The 19,864-nt window shown below is 41.5% G+C and overlaps 1 protein-coding gene across 2 annotated transcripts in view; it reads right to left on the bottom strand.

Annotated features, from left to right (window-relative positions):
- Positions 1-19,864, bottom strand: part of cacna1c (calcium channel, voltage-dependent, L type, alpha 1C subunit) — a 256,189-nt gene that overhangs the window by 68,732 nt on the left and 167,593 nt on the right. For both annotated transcript variants that reach the window (XM_071201832.1, XM_071201831.1), the window contains exons 4-8: positions 16,327-16,466; positions 10,977-11,116; positions 9,953-10,105; positions 5,566-5,765; positions 2,159-2,262 (exon numbers count right to left, since the gene is read on the bottom strand). In XM_071201832.1, coding sequence (XP_071057933.1) covers positions 2,159-2,262; positions 5,566-5,765; positions 9,953-10,105; positions 10,977-11,116; positions 16,327-16,466 — 737 coding nt within the window. The remainder of the gene's footprint in view (positions 1-2,158; positions 2,263-5,565; positions 5,766-9,952; positions 10,106-10,976; positions 11,117-16,326; positions 16,467-19,864) is intronic.

Raw genomic sequence — 19,864 nt, 5'->3', positions numbered from 1 at the left:
AAGTTAGTCTCAAGTGACCTTTGACCTTGCCCTTACCCGCTCAATACCCCCAGAACCAAGTTTAGCACAAAGAAGGATCCGATGATGATTAAGGTGACAAAATACACCCAGGGCCAACTGTAACCTACTGCGTCATTCACCTGGTGGAGAGACGGAGGCGTGGGACACAGGAGGGGAGACAAAGGAGGAATGCAAGGGAGAAGGGTGTGAGGAGACAGGTAAAGATGGAGGGAGGAAAAGAAGCCGAGTAGATAGCAGTAAGGGAGGTTAGGAGGGAAGGGAGGAGGGGCAGAGGGAAGGGGTTAGATCCTCAGTGAAAGTTCCCAACAGATGGAACTGTATCCTTCTGCAGGATCCCTGCTGGGATAATGCATTTATAGTATTTGTCAGAGTCACTTAATGGGCCACATGGCAGCGTATCTGACCGGCTGTATTCAACTTTAAACACCATCAGGTGAGGGCATGTAAGGGAAGGTTACAAGCTTACACCCCCTGAAAAGAGTTCATTTAAAACCCTGTGAAGAGAAGGCATTTTGGACACTTGAAGACAGTGCAGCAAGACTCCCATGGATTAGACATTATGACTGTCATCATGACAGCTTATTCTCTCTTGATGCAAAAAAAAGAAGGAATTTTATTCCTTAGAGTCTTAGATTTAATTAAAAAAAACCTTTCATTTTTAAATCAAATTTGAGGTGTAAAATATTATAATGATTATTATTGCTATTATTTAATTGATATTGTTATGGCGGTTATAGTTATCCTGCTGACTTTAACTCAAATTTACCTATTTAGTGCAGGCATCCATCTTATAATTTTCATTTGTAATGCCATGTTTCCTTTCAGACTTCACTCTGTCCTCAGAAAAACCTTTTTTGCCTGTTGTGATTTCCCTGTTGTGCAAGCTTTTTTAAGTTCCATCTCTATAACTGACCTGAGGGGTGAATCATTAATACCCCAGTGTATCCCTACAGGCCGGGTGGTGCTTGTACTAAAACAGTGTGACTTGACAGAGCGGGGTAAAACTGCACCCAGCCGCTGGAGCAGCATTTAGTGAAACAAAACATACACACGCCTCCATACAAATACACACACGCTGCACATACACAAACAATGTAAGCAGATGCTGATAAGCACATGAGACAAACATGTGTGACGATAACCAACACATGTAAACAAACATGGCGGATCTGTTTATGCAGTCATCTCATTAAGGAGGAAAAGGGGTATCTTAAAACTGAGCCTTGGAAAAAAAAACTGTTCAGAAGAAGAGTCCAGCAAGTGCTTGTGTGTGAATGTGTCTCTCTGTAAGGCTTCTGACAAAGGACCGAGTGAAGCTGGAGAGAGCTGGAGATTGTGCTCAGTTCAGTCAGTTCATCTTTCCTCGACTGTAGAGGATTAAGATCTTTACAAGAAGAGATCTAGCTCTACTTGTACTGGAAGACTGCTGATGTGAGACTGCCTGAATCCCCCTCCTCTAATTTGCATTTGATGGCTTCAATTGAATTGACCAAATAATCTCCAAATCAATGCTAATAAGACTACTTGTATATTAAGCTGTACCGAAATATTTGGGACGGAATGTTCACCTATAGCCCACCTTGACTCTTTAGCCAAGTGTTGCAACTCTTGTATAAATCCCTTCAGTGTGTAGTCTCCCATTGAAATGGTGACGACAGGGCTAACAGTATTAAAGGCTGTAGCATGTTCAGTTTACAGCATTGGATTCTGGATTCATACAGCATTGAACTACGCAGCTTATTACTACTATGGTCTCCAAAGACGGATATTATAGATAATCAAAATGTTAAGAGAGTAGAGTTTGTGTGACGTTATATTTAGAAGAAAATCATGTTTTACCTTAAATAATACTGCCAACTTCAACTAATAACACAAATAATCATAATAACCATAATAATGCCCAATAAGTGGTGTGCTTTTATAGTGGATAACCATGAATTATTTCCATTCTATTCCACTATTTAGTGGTTCAATGGATCCTCCAAATCAATCACAAATTGCACTTCAAATGTCTGTTCCAGGGAGTCTTGTTGCACGGTCAATAATCACATATTAAACACTTTGCAACGTACACCCTCATCACAAACAACTCACATACAGACTTTTGTACACACATGACCACAGCACAACCTCTTACCCGCTCAACACCCCCAGAACGAGATTGAGAACGAAAAAGGAGCCGAAGATGACGAGAGAGACAAAATAGACCCATGGCAGCTCATAGCCCATAGCATCCTGCATCTGAGAGACGAGAGACATGGGAGAGAAACAGAAGGAGAGAAGAGAGCGGTTAACAGGGAGAAGGTGGTGGAGGAAGGACAATGGGGAGGGAAGGAAGAGAGGGGTGAGGACAATGGGTAAGGTACATAGAGAGAACGAATGAGAGGGGGCAGTAGAGGTAAAGGACAGAAAGTGTGTAAGAGAAGGAATCAAGGTAGGAAAAGGTGACAGGAAGGAACAAGGAAAGAGCAGTGCATGTTAAAAAGAGCAGTAGGAAGATATGGCCAAGCAGGAGTGGCAGTGTTGTGTGATAAAGTGTGTGTATACACCCTGGTGTCTGGTGTTAGAGAGCACAGGCTGGACCAACCACAATCAAGCAGATACTAAACAACACTTAACAGCTTTTGTAACTCAATAACAATCTTGAGCCCTATCTTAGAGAGGTGGATTGCCCTTAATTGACAATGAGTGTTAATGCTATACATTTGTCCATAAAAACAATGACACACTGTTAGAAGTGATCTACTGCATGTGTATCAATTAAATAAATTAAGGGGCTGTCACATGGACGCATGTTGAACAGAACGAGACAACAGAAGAAACGAGGGTTGCTATGACAGCAGATGTTGGATGTCATTAATCTATAGTCCTGAAAATGTGAGACAATGAAAACTATGGAAACGCATGGCCCAACACAAGAAAAGGTTTGGTGGTGTCTAAGTATTTTCCCATAATCATACGGACTCCGGACAAATAGGTCCCATTCATTATCAAGACAGCTGGAATCCCAAGCGCTCTAAAAATGAATTGTACGATTAGCACAGTGTGTGTGTGTGTGTGTGTGTGTGTGTGTGTGTGTGTGTGTGTGTGTGTGTGTGTGTGTGTGTGTGCACAGGAGGTGGCAGCAGACAGGGCAGTTACAGCAGGGGTGTAGAGTAAGCTCTCTGCTCCGTGTGTAAACATACACACAGAAAAGGAACTTGCACGCACACACACACACACACACACACACACACACACACACACACACACACACACACACACACACACACACACACACACACACACACACACACACACACACACACACACACACACAACACACACACACACACACACACACACACACACACACACACACACACACACACACACACACAAACACACACAGAGACTACCAAAAAAAAATTCTGAGATAAGTAACCAAACAGACAGAGCTAAAAAAAAACCTTTCCCAGATCTTACCAGTGTACTGTAACACATTATTCCATTGCAAATGAATTTCTTTAGAGATGTACTTATCTAATACGTAATTGTATCCTTTAATATTGTGATGGCTAGCCCCACCTTGTCCCTCTTACGATATGTATTATTTTCATCACAGAGCTTAAAATCAGTTTCTCTGAAAGCTAAATCTAGTGATCTTACAGAAACCTAGGATGTCATTCACCACATGTTAACAAAGGTTTGAAGGTATTTTAAAACTCTCTATTGACAATATGATCCTAATTTGACATATTTTTGATTATTTTGTAAGATGTTCTACTTACCAAAACACACATAGCAAGCAGAACCATGTATCTTCTGGCTAGAATCCTATTTAGGATTAGTACATCATGTGAAAACTCTAGATACTGGATAAGAATCATTCTTTGTGAAGTGGACTTATTATTCATTCATCGAGATGGAAAAGAGTCCTGAAACAAAATACGGTCATAAATGCTTTAAGTGTTGTTAAATAACCTTCTGAGATAACATCATTATTTCAATTTCAGATAAAGGGATGCTGAGCTCTGTGACCTGAATATAATCTTCACACATTAGAAGTGCAAATTGAGGCTACCAAATGAATGGAAATTAGCACAATGTTATTGCCCACTGGACATTTGGTTATATAGAGTTGTTTTCACAATCCTAATAGACAGTATTCATCTGTAACACTCACAGTGAGACACAGCCTTTAGACAAAAGAGCTTTGAAATGATAACACATTTGAACTTTCTGCTAGCAATAGATTAACGTTGAAGCTAGGTGAGTGAACATTTATTAAAGAGTATGAACATTTTATTTAAAACACTTAATATCACAATATAAATCATATCTACAACTGTACCAAATTGTTTAAAGATAATTCTATATAAGATCTAAGGAAAACAGACTGCAAACTGGTTGTAATGATGTATTTTTTATAACATCGTTGCTCTGATTGTAAATTGAAACTGTGCCTTACAAATGTCATCTTATTTGTATTCTTTTTATCCTTGTGTGAACTCTATCTGTACTGTCCTGTGTTTCACTGTGTTGCTGCAATAGGTCTGCATTTCCCTAAGGAGATCAATAAAGGTCTATCTTATATTATTTTATCTTATAACGACTTGATATGGGCAATTGTTGAAATCTCTTTTAAAGTTGACATATTGCCAATCAGCAACGTGATAGTGATATATTGACTAATGTTACAAAGGATGTGTTTGAGCCTCATGTTACACATGGCTTATGGTATAACAGCGCTTATGTTACACAGGGTAGTCGTGGCAACATCACATACAAAATATAAATATCTGAAAAAAACACTCAGGTTCAAGTCTTTGAGCCCTTACCACCAATTATTGGGACATCAATAAATAATAATCTGGGTGTAGAGCCAAACCTCCAGGACTGAATAAAATGCTAAGAAATCCAGCACATGTAGAGTCAGATGGAACCCTCCTGAACATTGATTAACAGCACAGACTAATCCTTTGGTTTATTTAGCTGGACAGGGCCGCTGCCTGCTTCTGCCCATTCTCTGAGGGAGGGACCGTTTGTGTGTGTTCATACGCCTCGCTGGCTGGATGTGTGTGTGTGTGTTTTCACTTGAATCAAGATTCAGGATTCTGCACACGTTCCAAATGAATCGGCGCCTTCAATTACACAGTGTATTGTAATCGATTTATCCCGAGATATGAGCTAACACGCTCACAAACGCAATGTGTGTGTGTCTTATTGTGTTCATACCTGCCTTCATACCTGAAATGTTGTTTTTTATATCAATTTTTCAAAAGCACTCATGTGGCATTGATGTAACAGATACAGTACCGTGACAACACACACTGAGCAGATGGTACTCTCTTCACACACACACACACACACACACACACACACACACACACACACACACACACACACACACACACACACACACACACACACACACACACACACACACACACACACACACACACACACACACACACACACACACACACACACACACACACACACACACACACACACACACACACACACACACACACTAAGACACTGTTGTGGTGTCCGTCTCACCCAGTACAGCACTTCCGTCCAGCCCTCCATGGTTATACACTGGAACACCGTCAACATGGCGAAGGCAAAGTTGTCAAAGTTAGTGATGCCGTCGTTCGGGCCCTCCCACCCCACCTTACAGTGGGTTCCATTGTGCGTACAATTTCGACCGTAAGCTCCCTCAGGCGCACATGGTGCCGGCTTTTTTTCCATAAAGGTGCCTGTGACAAAAGACATAAGAGGAAGAGAAAGACGGTTATTATAATGGAAATGTATAATTAAAGAGTCATTCAGTTCTTTGTAAACTTGTTCAACAGACTGTCAGGCAAATGATCATACAGATGTTATAATTAACATGGCTTATGTCCCTTTGTTTCCCATTTGGTAGGCTGTAATGTCAGTTACTTTGTTGCTTGTCCCCCTTTGTTCCCTGTTTCTCTGTATAAATGACTTGTGATTCTTCTGCGAGTGCTGTAGACATTCGTCCTTCCAGCTGGAATAGATTCTGTTGAATGCTTGTACTCTTCATTAAATAACACAACTTTGGTTCAACTTATGAAGCTGAGCACAAGTTCAGGCAGGAAGACCTAACACTCCGTATTGCTCGTCATGGCAATACTCGCTCCCTCCACTGGATGACAGGGAGCGCCACTCCTTAGCCAACATATCACTTCCCTCCATTCACAAGCCTAATTATCGCACCTGTTAAACCCTCTATATATGCTCTCCCCTTTTCTATCAGCTGTCTTCCAGGCGTCAACGCGCAAGCAGCAGCAGAGCTTCGTCCCAGCTCCAGGCATTTTTATCAGCTCCGCAGTCTTGCGGATTAAGCTACAGACGGCGTTCCCCAGTCGGCTAGCGGGTCCAGCCGGCCGCCCCGCAAACCCGGACACAGGAGGAAAAGACAAGGAAATCGGGCTCCACGGAAGTTCCTCCGGGCTTAAAGGAAATGGGCTTCTTCACGCAAACAATTGACGCACGCCTTCAGTCTCTCGAGAGGGCATCACTGGCTCAAATGCGGCGCTCCCGGCTTCACGCGGAACGGTCCTCATCACAGGCGAAGGTTTACCCATTCTGACTTCAACCACAACCCCTCCTGCAGGCAGGCAGGCAGGGGTTAAGCTACATCCCATTGAAGTTACTTCCTCCCGCGCATCACCTCTAAAACAGGCGTCAGGGTAGCGCTGGCAAAAGGCAGTTGCAACAAATTCACGAGATGTTTCGTTATATTGTTATGACATTTGGGTCATGCAGAACGAGATCACTACCCCTTTGAGAGAGGGGCATGACGCGTGCATGTGTGCGCGGGTATGGTAGAGCGAGCGAGCGGGATACATGTGTTCTAGACGTAAACAAGGCAGCAGGAAAAGGAAGGTCTGTGATCTTGCGAATCTATCTCGCGAAACAGAAGAGCTAAATAAATGCAACGACCTCCCAAGAAGAGCTCGCCTCTCTCCAGTCTTTCCGATAAAATGGGTTATTGAACCCGAAGCGTGTTGCTTCTGCCCTGGGAGATGATAGAGAATCAACCCCCCCCCCCGTTTCCACGACTACGGTCTGGGAGCCGACAGGAAATTCAACACTATGCATTTCTACCTTTAGTTCAGGGTTAAAGTGAGTTCCAAACAGTGTTGGGTGTAACGTGTTACAGTATGGAGTTTCAGTAACGTATTACTTGCGGTAAGGAGCAACTACGCGTGCACCGGCCATTCGGGTAAATATATTAATAGCTGTCTCTCCCCAGTTCAATCACCCACTGCTCAGGGAGATCTCCTCATGCGTTGCCTTTACGCCATCTAGTGTTCAAATACAACATTACTAACGATAACTCCGCTCAACTGGGAAAAGAGAAGAAGAAAGAAAAAGAAGAAGAGGAGAATCCTCCAGGAGCACAGCGTTCCTAATCATGAGGAAATATAGGTCCAGTCACACACCTGAGTTCCTAGGCATCACATCAAGCTCACGGTATTAACGTTCCTCTAACCACTGCGTGCATCCACATTAACGTCTTCAACGACAGTTGCTCTTCCTCACCGGGCAACCATACTTTGCATGCGGATATCTTCGGCACGCATCATCTCCCGTTTCCTGGACGTGGCATCTGCCGGCCTCACGACGACCGCGTTTTCCCCGACTTAAGGACGTGCACTGCACATCCTCCGCTTTGGGGGGAATATCTGCATGAGATCATCCGCATAGCGGCACACTCAGATTTTCAATATTGCTACACATGTCGCACTCGCTGGATCTAACACTAGCGTCCCTCCATCATCCTCCCTCAGATGATGGAAGACAGTCTTAATCACTCAATCAGCTTATCAGCATCTATGACTCATCCTGGCGCACTTAACTGCTAATTAAGCTATACTATATCGTGGGTCATGTCTCAGCATTTAACTAAGTGTACGTCTTTTCTGCGTGCATCCTGCACTTCATTCATATCCTCGGGTTCATGCTCACTTGGCTCGCGTCAATCAGGTTATGATATTCATGCATTACTGTACTCCAGCTAACAGCTCGTGCTTACTTTTACTTCTCCCTCTTCGCCCGGACATCGGCTCGTGCTGCAATCCAAGAGCTCTTCAGTTTACCGATGGTAAATAATGCATAACTGGTTGTGGCGTCTTAATAGCATATCAGAGCTTTCGTTCAGATAGGCGCAGCCACCTCTGCTGCAATGAGGCATTTCTCCCTCATCCCTGCAACTCGGGCGGTGGTCCTCCTCCGCCTTCACATCCCACATTCGCCGGACATCAGCGCGTGCTGGCTATCCAAGGTCTCTCAAACACTAAAAGAATGGTAATTATGCCTATACTGGTGGTGGTGGTTTCATAGCACGTCAGCATACGTGTCACTGTGTTCATGTTTAACCCTGCACGTCAGGTTGTGACCTCCGGGTCCGTGTTCATGTTTAATATTATTGCCCTATCTAAACCCTGTATGCCAGGTAGTAAACCTTCAGGTCTGTATAAATATGTCCCTGCTAGTTCAGGTTGCCCCGCACGTTCAGGGCGCCCCGCACGTCCGGGACGCCCTAGTGCGTCCGGGATGCCCTGTATGGCCAGGGTGCCCTGTACGGCCAGGATCCCCCGTACGGCCGGGATGCCCCGTACGGCCGGGATGCCCCGTACGGCCGGGATGCATCAGTACATCTAAATTCCCACATGTATTAACCTCTCATTTTCATCCATATATTTCCACTGCATCCCACAAGGTAAGATGTCTTCACGTTCAGTACTTCATACTTCACTTATTTTGGGGGTTCATCGGAAACGGTTCTTTCCCTTCCCGAATGATGTCCTACAAAACCTGGGCCTAGTCGCCAAAACACATTTCATTCACTTGTTATAAACTGTCATCATTATGTTTCATTTATATAATGTGACCGATAATAAACATGTATTCCATACATCACGTCTCTCCTGATTGAACTATATCTGTTCATTTCTCAACAGGAAGTGATTTATTGTGGAATTTCCATATTGTACTAGGGATGGGAATTTGAAAGCAAATGTATATTCGAATATTCGACCCCCCAAAAAACGGTTAGCCGGTTAACCGAAATGTGCATATCCTATAAAAAAAAATTCTAAAAATGTTGGAAATAAATAAATACATGTTCAAATAAGTATAGAAAACCCAAGTCGAATTTGTCAAATGTATTGAACTGGTGATCACAGTTTGACAGCTATAGTGCTACAGCTTTCATGCTTAAAACATCAAAAACCAACTGTAACTCACCTCACACTATGCAATAAACCAAGAGGGAGTATAAAATAACTCCCGCTTTGCAATTCTACTAAATCTTTCAAGGTAATCTATAAATCATTTATTTAAAAGGAAAAAAAGCAATATTTCCTTGGGATTAAACAAGGACACAGTGGACTGTAGAGCAGCCATAACAAGGATCAATGTCCCCCAGGGCGATGTGTAGGATATCACAGTATTCCACTAGCACTAACCCAGGCAAAGCTAATGCCTCTCATGGGACCTATAACATCACAAGAGCAACCCTTAAGTCCATGTATACATAGGGACCTTTACTGAAAATGGTTTTCATCGTTTATGGCAGCTGTTGTTTCAATTACCACCCAAATTATTCTCTCTCTGCTGTGATGGCATATAGGTGGCGTCTAACTGATGTGTTGTATTTGTTTGAAAGGTTTGTGGCGTTACGTTTGCACCTGTATGTCCATCTCTTGGGTTGAAATGTGAATATATGCTATCTGAAGCGTGCTTTCACACACAGTTGAGTATTCGCTTCAAATCGTATTTGACCATTCAGGTGTGGTATGAGAGTGTATGTGTGACCATGCATGTTTGTATTTGAATCTGTGCATCAGTGCGCAATCGTCTATATGTTCTCTCCCTGTGCCCCTCAGTCTCCGGTGTGTATGCGTGTGTGTACCTGTTTGCTCATGAGCGCAGGTCTTGTGCATCTTGCCCATGAAGAGCTCCAGGCCGATGATGGCATAGATGATGATGACGAAGAGGACCAGCAGGGCAATGTGGAGCAGAGGAACCATGGCTTTGATTATGGAGTTCAACACTACCTGTAAACCTGCAGCACACACACACAGAGGAACTGCTGAGAACACATAAAGGGTGAACACAACCTTATTTAAGGGAAATCAGAATGTATTTAAATTAAGAGTCTTGAGACACGCAGTATTGTTAATTATGAAAGCCTTATTGTCATATAAAAAGGCTTAGAGTACGGCATACTAATAACTCACAGATACGCTGATTACATTCTGTTAAGGAGGCTTATTGTTGTGAAACAGTCAAACGTACACACATTTTATCCTCCAAATATTAACTTTTGGTCACAATTATCTTTGGAGAATAAAATGTGAGCTTATTTTTATTTATTTGGTTCAAAATAATTGGTTTGGTCATGAAATGATATGCTTGGATCATATACAGATTTAAGTAAACAAACAGCTTTATTACATAGTTAATGTACAGATCATTCCTTTTTGTAAAGTCTACAGCAAATGGAGCATGCAGCTTTTTAGCAGAACAAAAAGAGTGTGTGATGTACACTAGCAAGCTGTGGGTTTGCCTGCTACTTTAATCACAAGAGATGACACACACAATCACACAGGTGCAAACAGCGCTCAGCTTTCATCCTTTTCCTGTCTTCTGTCCTGTTGGATTATTGATTCCTGAAGTCACTCACACAGACAGGCTGACAGACAACTCATCCACTGCCACTACGGTCTGAGCACCTGATAAGAGGAGTGTGTGTAGATTTATGTGTGTCACTGTGTGTGTGCCTCTGAGGGCAATATCAGCTCCAATCTGTTGGAGTTTCATTTATCCCCCACCTCATCCAATCACCATTCACACCTGGTCCTCAGAGAAGCATCTTTTTTACTCTCTTTTCTTTTCCGTCTTTTTTATTTTATTCCCTTTCTTTCAGTACTTACTGGGTACTCCAGAGACCAGTCTGAGGGGTCTGAGTACTCTGAAGGCCCTCAGAGCCTTGACATCGAAGCCCGCTGCCTTCCCTCCAATAGGAGTGGCCCCGTCGCCTTTTGTGGCCTGCTCCAAGATCGCACTGAATAACCTGCAAGACAAGAAGCAGGGACTTCAATAGGCATCATCGTCAGGTGGACATCCCATTTCCACATTCTAGAGAATATCTAAGATAGGGGAGAACATTAAAAGAGTTACAGGACATATGACAGTGATGAATATCTGCAGTTGTTGTCATAATTACCTCCTTTTTACTATTCCTCTGCTGCTACAGCTGTCAATACTAAACTGAACCAAGTACATCATCTTCATCATAATCCATAAAACAGCAAAAGTGTTGTAAATGTTGACATCAAACTACTTTGTGTCCAACATTTGAAAGCAGAAGCAGCGGTACAGACATCTGCACACAAAATGAAATGTGCTTCCGGGAGAAAACATAACAGTAGAAAATAAAAACAACTTAATTAGTAAACTCTCTATCACAATAATAAAAAGTGTTTTATCTGTCCCCTCACTGATAAGGAAATGTGAGGCGCTCCACTTGAATGAATGGACAGAACACTGTGTGTGTCTGTAGTGAAGAGAGACACCTACAATGTGTTTATAAATCAGTGTGTGTACATGGCACTGTCACAATGAATATAACACACGTACATCTGTGATGTCACACGACCTCCTCTGTTTCTCCATTGTAATCTATCTTGCACTTAAAGCAGGTGCATACTATTCTTAATTATCATCTCTATAAAACAGTGAAACGTTTATTATGATGTGCTTTTGATAGCTATTAGCTTCTATGAATTCACCAATAAGTCTTTGGGTAATGGCGGCCCCCAAGCTTCAATATATGTTCACCATATGGCCAAAGGTTTGTGAACACTGCTACTAGGGCTGCTCAATTAATCGTATTTTAATCGCGATTACGATTATGGCTTGCAACGATTACGAAAACAACGTAATCGAAATAAAACGATTCCTTTTTTTTTATAATCTTTTTTTTTGTTGGTTTTTCAGTTGAATTATACTTAAAGTTCAGGGTAATCAACTGTTAAAAACGTAATGTTCACATTTTTTTTCTCCAATAAATGGATGTTTTCAAAGTCAATGAATAATCGCATTTGATAATCGCAATTACAATTATTGACCCAAATGATCGAGATTATGATGTTTGCCATAATCGAGCAGCCCTAACTGCTACCATTCTTAATTTGTGTCTAGTTTGGGGCTGATAAGAATGGGATGGTGTTCAGGCCATAAATTCCAATTACAGGAAATCTTTGCTGCATCATGCATTTGGCAACCCCCAAAAGGGTCACGTGATGACATAAGTAATGTGAAAGGGAAGAAGGAAATGCTTTCCTAAGTATATGGGATCAAATCCAAAAATGTTGTGGAAAGCTTTCCAAGACAAGTGGAAGCTGTGATAGCAGCAGCAAATAAATGTTAAGGGAATAAGATGTTTACACGTTAGGCGACTTTGAGTCCCAGAAATGCGCTATTCAAATATTACATTATTGCCTACATATCAAACAGTACCAAGACAAAGTACGCAGAATAACATAATGATGCAAGCACTCTTCTATAAAGGCGCTAAACAGGTTGGCAGTGGTATTAAGTAACTAAGTACATTTATTTAAGTACTGTCTGATTTGATGCTACTTTGTACTTCTACTCCACTACCTCCAGAGTACCTTTAGTTACTTTGCAGATATAGATTAATGATAAACAATATGATCAACACTTAAAGAATACTTTAGATACACCTGGATTACATTTACAATGAGTTGAAATGAGTTACACTTTTACCAGCTTTGATAAACACGCAATGCATCACTATTTATAATTAAAACATATCATATTATTCTGAAATGGACCAATTTGCACGATGACTCCTTTTACTTTTGTTACTTTAATTATATTTAGATGCCAAAACCTTTGAACTTTAACTTGAGTAACATTTTGAATATAGGACTTTTACTTGTAACCGAGTACACCCTGGTACTTCTACTTTTACTTACTACAAGATTTGAGAACAGCTCTGCATGTTGGCTTCTATCCCCTGTGATAACCTCAGTTAAATCCATCCAGCTGAGCTTGTCTCTCTCTCCTCTCTTGTCTCTCTGAGATCCGTTAGAAATCACCGTACAGCACAATTTTCCAGCTAGCGTGGCTCAAAGGCCAGTCAGCAGTGCGTTAGTCATGGAGGATTATCAATTAGCACCAATGAAATGGCCACTTGAAAAGACCTCTCAAAACATATCGCCCTCTCTCTCCCTCGCTCTGCCTTTATATTTCGCACTACCTCCCTCTCAATTTGATTAATTCTCCTTTGAAACAGAGTACGGAAAACTATGGAGGATCCACAGTTTTGCACCACCAGCATTTCACAGTGCATGTTTTTGCCATGGTGGGGTGTTAAATGATAATTAGAGCCTTTGAGTGTAGCACAATATAATGGTTTGAGTACATCCACAGCTAAAGATAGCAGAAGCTGTGTACATTCAGAAAGATAACAGGCTATGTGTGGTTTCATAGTAGTCAAAAATACTACTACTGTACTGTATACTACTGATTTCAGCTTGTAATCATTCAAAACTTATATTAAGCCTGCAACTTATATTTATCAATTGCTTTTAGTATCCTATTCGCAATAGGATACTAAAAGCAATTGATAAATCAAAAAGTGAAGTTGTTTCTTTAGCCATTTTTTTAAATGTCCCTTTTTTCTGATCAAATCCAAAGCCTTAACATATATACTACAAATAATATGTTAAATTAAAAAAAGCATTGGAAGCAAAGGAAATCAATGTAAAATGTGATAGGCCGGAGCCAGTGACTTTTGCAAGATAAATGAATCAACTGATTTAACTATGTTATAGTAATACTTGGATGCATTTATTTAGCCTCAGGATTTAACATTTACTGTCTATTTTTGTGATGATCTTACAGCTTTTTGTACCGACACATAACGAGCAGTAAAGTACATCTAATTGATAAAATAGGTCTCCAAAATGAAAAATGAAGGCTTTTTTCAGAAGTATATAATAGGAGTATTATCTAGTCCACTACCCCTCCAGCTAACGAATACTTAGGTTTAGACAAATAAAACTGCTTGAATTATGTTAGGGAATACACAGTGATCACTGACAGAGATCACTGTTTGAGTGTAATCACAGAGGAAACTGTATGGGAACTCTGGTTTCTGTCTTTCAACATGAAAAGGCATGCTGCCTTTATATTGAAGAACAGGTCACTTTGTGTTGGTCTTATCGCTGCAGACTCCTGACACACAGCTTACTGTTCACTGTTGACAGGTGCACCATAAGCAGAGAACTACACTCTTCAATATCATGCCTTTATATTAGATCTTACTGGATTCCAGCTCATGTCGAAGCTTGTATTTGAAGTCAACATTTCAAACGTGTAATTTTGAACTCTTCAGAATAATATTTTAATCAGGCCATGTGAAATAGAAAGAAGTAAAAACTCTAGAAAAGTCGAGAGAGGATATTCAGGATTATCCTCCCTAAAAGTAACAAACATTCCTTAAGTGTCCTTGGGCAAGAACACTCAAATTAACACTGAAGCTGCCAACTCCAGAGCTGCAGCTGACCTCCTTACTTTGGCAGGGTGTGTGAGCTAAAAGACCATTTATTTACAGGGATCAATAGTTACATGCCCCACCACCATAAAAGCCATTATTGTAATAGAGACTGAAGGAGAGAAAGACAGAGGAAGCAGCCACAGAGGCTATACAATTGCATAAGAGTGGTAAAGGTTGTGTTTATGCCAGGGGCTCTGGCACCATGATGCCATCCGACGGGGTGGTGGCTTCACCCTAAAGACACACTGTGTGTGTGTGTGTGTGTGTGTGTGTGTGTGTGTGTGTGTGTGTGTGTGTGTGTGTGTGTGTGTGTGTGTGTGTGTGTGTGTGTGTGTATGTGTGTGTGGGGTGAAGCCAACCATGTTCAGTTAGAGATGGCTAATGTGAGTGCACACTTGACTGGCGATGAACAAGCATCACTGAGTGTGTGTGTGTGTGTGTGTGTGTGTGTGTGTGTGTGTGTGTGTGTGTGTGTGTGTGTGTGTGTGTGTGTGTGTGTGTGTGTGTGGTGGAGAATTCCTTCAGGCTGTAGGGTGCTTTCTTACAATCTCTCTCTTGCACATACACAAACGGATACACACATACACAGGGTCAATTAGACCATTTTTATAGCATTAATGTTACTGTCAGGTCCACTGGCTATTGTGCCCTTACCCACACACAACACTGTACACACACACACACACACACACACACACACACACACACACACACACACACACACACACACACACACACACACACACACACACACACACACACACACACACACACACACACACACACACACACACACACACACACACACACACACACACACACACACACACACACACACACACACACACACACACACACACACACACACACACACACACACACACACACACACACACACACACACACACACACAGAGGGTTTAGCAGATGGGCTATGTTGCTGAGTTGCAGATAAAGAAAAACAGAGCAAAGCTTTGCTATCAGCATCTAACAAGCTAATCAGTTTAGCCCTCACCAATACACCGAAGACCAGAGTTTACTGCGGCTTTAATACACTCTCTGTGAAGGAAGATTGTGGTATGGCAATGCGTTTTAAAGGCAGTTATGTATCATGGTATTTTACTATTAATAGCCCAAATAAATACCACATTCAAAGATAGAAAAGTATTATTCCTATAGAAAACAAGGCCACATCTTTTCTCTATCAGCCTCTCTGAATTTGCTATATGTGCCAGCAGTTTGAATTTAGCAAATATGTTGTATCAAAAGTAGAAGTGAACAAATGAACAAAGCTTTAGTCAACAAGTGTAGGCAAGGACAAGAGTATAGTATTCTCTCTTGTCTTTACTACAGCAAATCAAGGTGTTCATGGGAAATATGGTCTTATTTCTGAAAGATACTAGCACAGTGAGTACTTCTGCTATTAAACAGAGGCTGCCAATTGTCTTTGCCGTAGTTTCATTTGTTGACAGTAATTATACCAAGGTACTATGATTAATTTGCCAGTGATGTGGTGATCTTGAAAGATGTGTCAGGTAGTGCTGTTACAAACCCTGGAGAGGGACAGTGAAATATAATTGCACAGGACTCGCTATTTTTATAATTCCCTCATTCAAACTACATGGTATCACTACGAGTGACATTAAAACAACATTTCACAGCTCTTAATACTTCAGTGTGTTTGCGTCCACTCACCCTACAACTACGATGATGAAGTCGAGCAGATTCCAGCCGTTCCTCAGGTAGGCGTTGGGGTGGAAGAGCAGGCCGTAGGCTATTACCTTCAGGAAAGCCTCCACCGTGAAAATGATGAGGAAAAGATACTCCACACGCTCCTATAGAGACACACAAACAAAACAGGTCCATATGTTTGTCTGAGCAGGAGCCTTGCAGGGCATGCAAAATCAAATAAAACCACAGTAGATGAAAGAAGGACATTATAGGAAGATCATACTGGAGGGTGAACATCTTTTGCCTGTGAGTACTACTGTAAATCCTGCACAACCATGTTGCACATTTCCACACTACCTTTTTAAATCTACACAGCACTCCACTTGGATAAAGTATTTGTCACATATAATTTCATTTTATTTCCATATTTATTTTGTGTAAATAGTGTCTTTATTTGTAACAATAGTCTATACAAAAAGTTTTCAAAATAGCTTTTATAATATTACCGTTTGGTGTTCCTTTCTTAAAAAACAAAAAAGCATATTATTTTTTATGTTTCTTTACAGTATATGCACCATTTATACCAAAGAAAATGTCTCGTATGTGTAAACCTACTTGGATTCTGATTCCTATACATACACTTAACAAATGAGAGAACACCAATAGTAATGTCAACATTATTAAATTAAACATTCCTATTAGATAGGTTGGTTATTTAGAGCAACTGGCACTAAAACACATCATTCACAATCATGAAATGTATTATGCCCATGTCAACAATAAAGATCCTGGATGTGACTTGTGAGGACACTGTTAACGTGGCTTCTGCTTTGCGTGTGTGTATCTGTGCGTGTGTGTGAGTATTCATGTTTGAACATGTATTTGTCTAAGTTATAATCGTGCAAACAATCAAAGCATTTGGATTATTTAATCAAAGCGGCTCTCTTCCTGTCCGAAGGGGCTAATATCTGAAGGCAGGAATGCATGCGTGTGTGCATGTGTACACAAGCTTCTCTTCTACTACAGGGTCCCTCAGAGAATGTTGTCACAGCGATGACCCGAGCCTAAGAGGGTCCTGGGAAATGTCCTGAAATGTCCTCGAGGCAGAGAGGAATTATGTAACTTTCTGACCATCAGAGATGTACAAACAATTTATCATCCACCTAATCATCCCTCATCTCTTTCTATTTTTTTTTAATGAGATCAAGACAATCTGTGTAATCAAAAAAGTAAAAGTATTCTATATTAAGATGATTCCTTGTCCTCTGAAGTATATTTTTGAATACCGATATATACAGTATAGCTCTATCCATCAATCCATCCATCCATCCATCTCAGCCCCTCCCCCTTCGCTTCCCTGTTTTCCCATGAACATGCACTGATAGAGGGCCAGGGGTTTGGGACAGAGGGCCAGCCAGGTCTCTCCAGACTCAAAGCCCCGTCCCTGGGAAGAAGCAGCTGAACCTGAAGCTGAAGAAACACAGCTTCCATGTGTCAGAAAAGTGACCAAAATATCTCCACAGGCTAATAGAGTTAGCCAAACATAACCAAAGAATTATGTAATCAGGGTCTAATTCAGGTGTTAATCTAACTAATGCTGAACAGAATATAGGCAAGGCAAGTTTATTTGTATAGCCCCTTTCAACACAAAGCCATTCAAAGGGCTTTACAAGATATTTCCAGATATTTGGAGCATAAAATGTCCTTATTATTCTAAGATAATAATTCCTGGTGTGACTAGCCATTTAAAATGCTGACCATTTAACATGGAGTTGAATTTATCCAAATCTATTTTTCTTAATGATCCATGTTCAGTAGTAAAAACGTGTTATTAAAGTTTAAAGGCCATGTTAGTGTTGGATACGCTGTGTTAGTATTTGCTGTTAAGGCTGATGTGAGGCCAAAGTGGGTCCAGCTAAACAAACATCTTTCTCAGCATGATGAAATATTGTCGAAAGATCATTAGACATACACACAAATGTTGGGCCATGGGAATCAGTCATCATGTGGCCACCGTCTAGAAACGGTAGCTGTGGTTTCAGTGTGTAACCTCTAACAACGAAGGGTTAGAATTGTGGTTATTTCAGTTGGATTTTCAGCAGCTGACAACGCAGTACAACTTTAGGATTCATTGATAAAAGAACCACGCTTTGATTTTTTGTTCTTAATGATGTGATTATCATACACACTGTGATTTGGAAGTGTTTTTCCCACACTCGAGAAGCTTGACAGTAGAGGGAAGGACATGAATAATAATACGGTGGATTTGCACAGTTTGAAAGACAGACAAGTTGAAAGGCGAGTTGATTTTTGGGCTGAGAATTCTGCACCTGAATGGGCTGCTCAGAAAGCTGTCTGTCTGTTTTTGCTTCTTGACTGTGTCGCTCTCACCTCTCATTTCAATTCAAGGCCATCCAGGTTGCCTCATTGGCAAAGAAGTATCTAAGGAGGCAAGATTTCAACATTAAGAACCTGTCTTCTCTTTTTATCTCTGCTTCAGACCCTGGCAAATGCATTGTATTTATAATCATTATTCATTCTGCAGCGGCTATAGACAGCTAATAGTGTGCTGGAGCACACTATTAGCAGTCTATAGCCGCTTTCACACCATTAGCCGCTTTCACACCAAGTACTGTGCCGTACTTAGTTCCCAGCACTTAGTACCCCGATGGAACTAAGAGCCCATCGTGTTCACACCGGAATAAGTTCCCTGAGGGAAGATTACGCAAATGAAGCCGCTGACGTCACTTCTTCTTCTTCTGCTTTGGGTTTACTGACAGGCCGCAAACCACTTCACGGTGTATACTGCCACCCGAAGTTCCCGGCCGGAAGTCCCCGGAGTTGGGGACTGAAGCCTTCCGAGTAAATCGCCAGAACGCCGACACCTCCTCATCACTCCACCGCTCCAATGTTTTTTTTTGTGTTGCCATAAATTATTCTCTCTCCGTTGGTGGGCGGGGCTAATGCTAATGCCAGAAAATACAATGGCGGCTTCGAAAAAGTTTTCCGAGTTTTACGGGGCGTGGTTTGCAATTCGCCCAACCAATCAGTAATTGGAACTTTTTTCTCCCCAGCAAAGTACCTGCTCTCTAGCAGGGACTAAAAAGGGAGAAAAGTTCTCATGAACTAAGTTCTCTTTTTGGTGTGAACGCAAAATCCCAGGAACTATCGGAACCAAAAGGGAAAAATACGGGGAAAAGTACTCCGGTGTGAAAGCGCCTTATGCGGAAGTAATTAATCTAAAAAAGGCACATACACACTTATCCTCCCTCTCAAATACACAAAAGCTCTTCATGTTTCTCCCTCTCGAACACACACACACACACACACACACACATGGACACACACTCCCAGGCTGTGTATCTGCCGGTGACAGGCAGACAGTGCGGCGCTCAGAAGAATAAAACAGAGAAAAACATCTGGTAGGAACAGCTCACCCTGACACAAGCACACACACAGATACACTTCTCTGCCTCCTTTCCTTCCGTTCATACAGACCCATAAAGGGCACAATCCATAAGGGGCACGGCTAATCTGGTTAGCCACTGGAGAGCAAAGAGAG

This window comes from Pseudochaenichthys georgianus, chromosome 23, assembly GCF_902827115.2.
Source record: "Pseudochaenichthys georgianus chromosome 23, fPseGeo1.2, whole genome shotgun sequence".
Classification (NCBI taxonomy): domain Eukaryota; kingdom Metazoa; phylum Chordata; class Actinopteri; order Perciformes; family Channichthyidae; genus Pseudochaenichthys; species Pseudochaenichthys georgianus.
The sequence above is the reverse complement of the archived record's forward strand: the minus strand, read 5'-3'. Positions and strand labels throughout refer to the sequence as shown.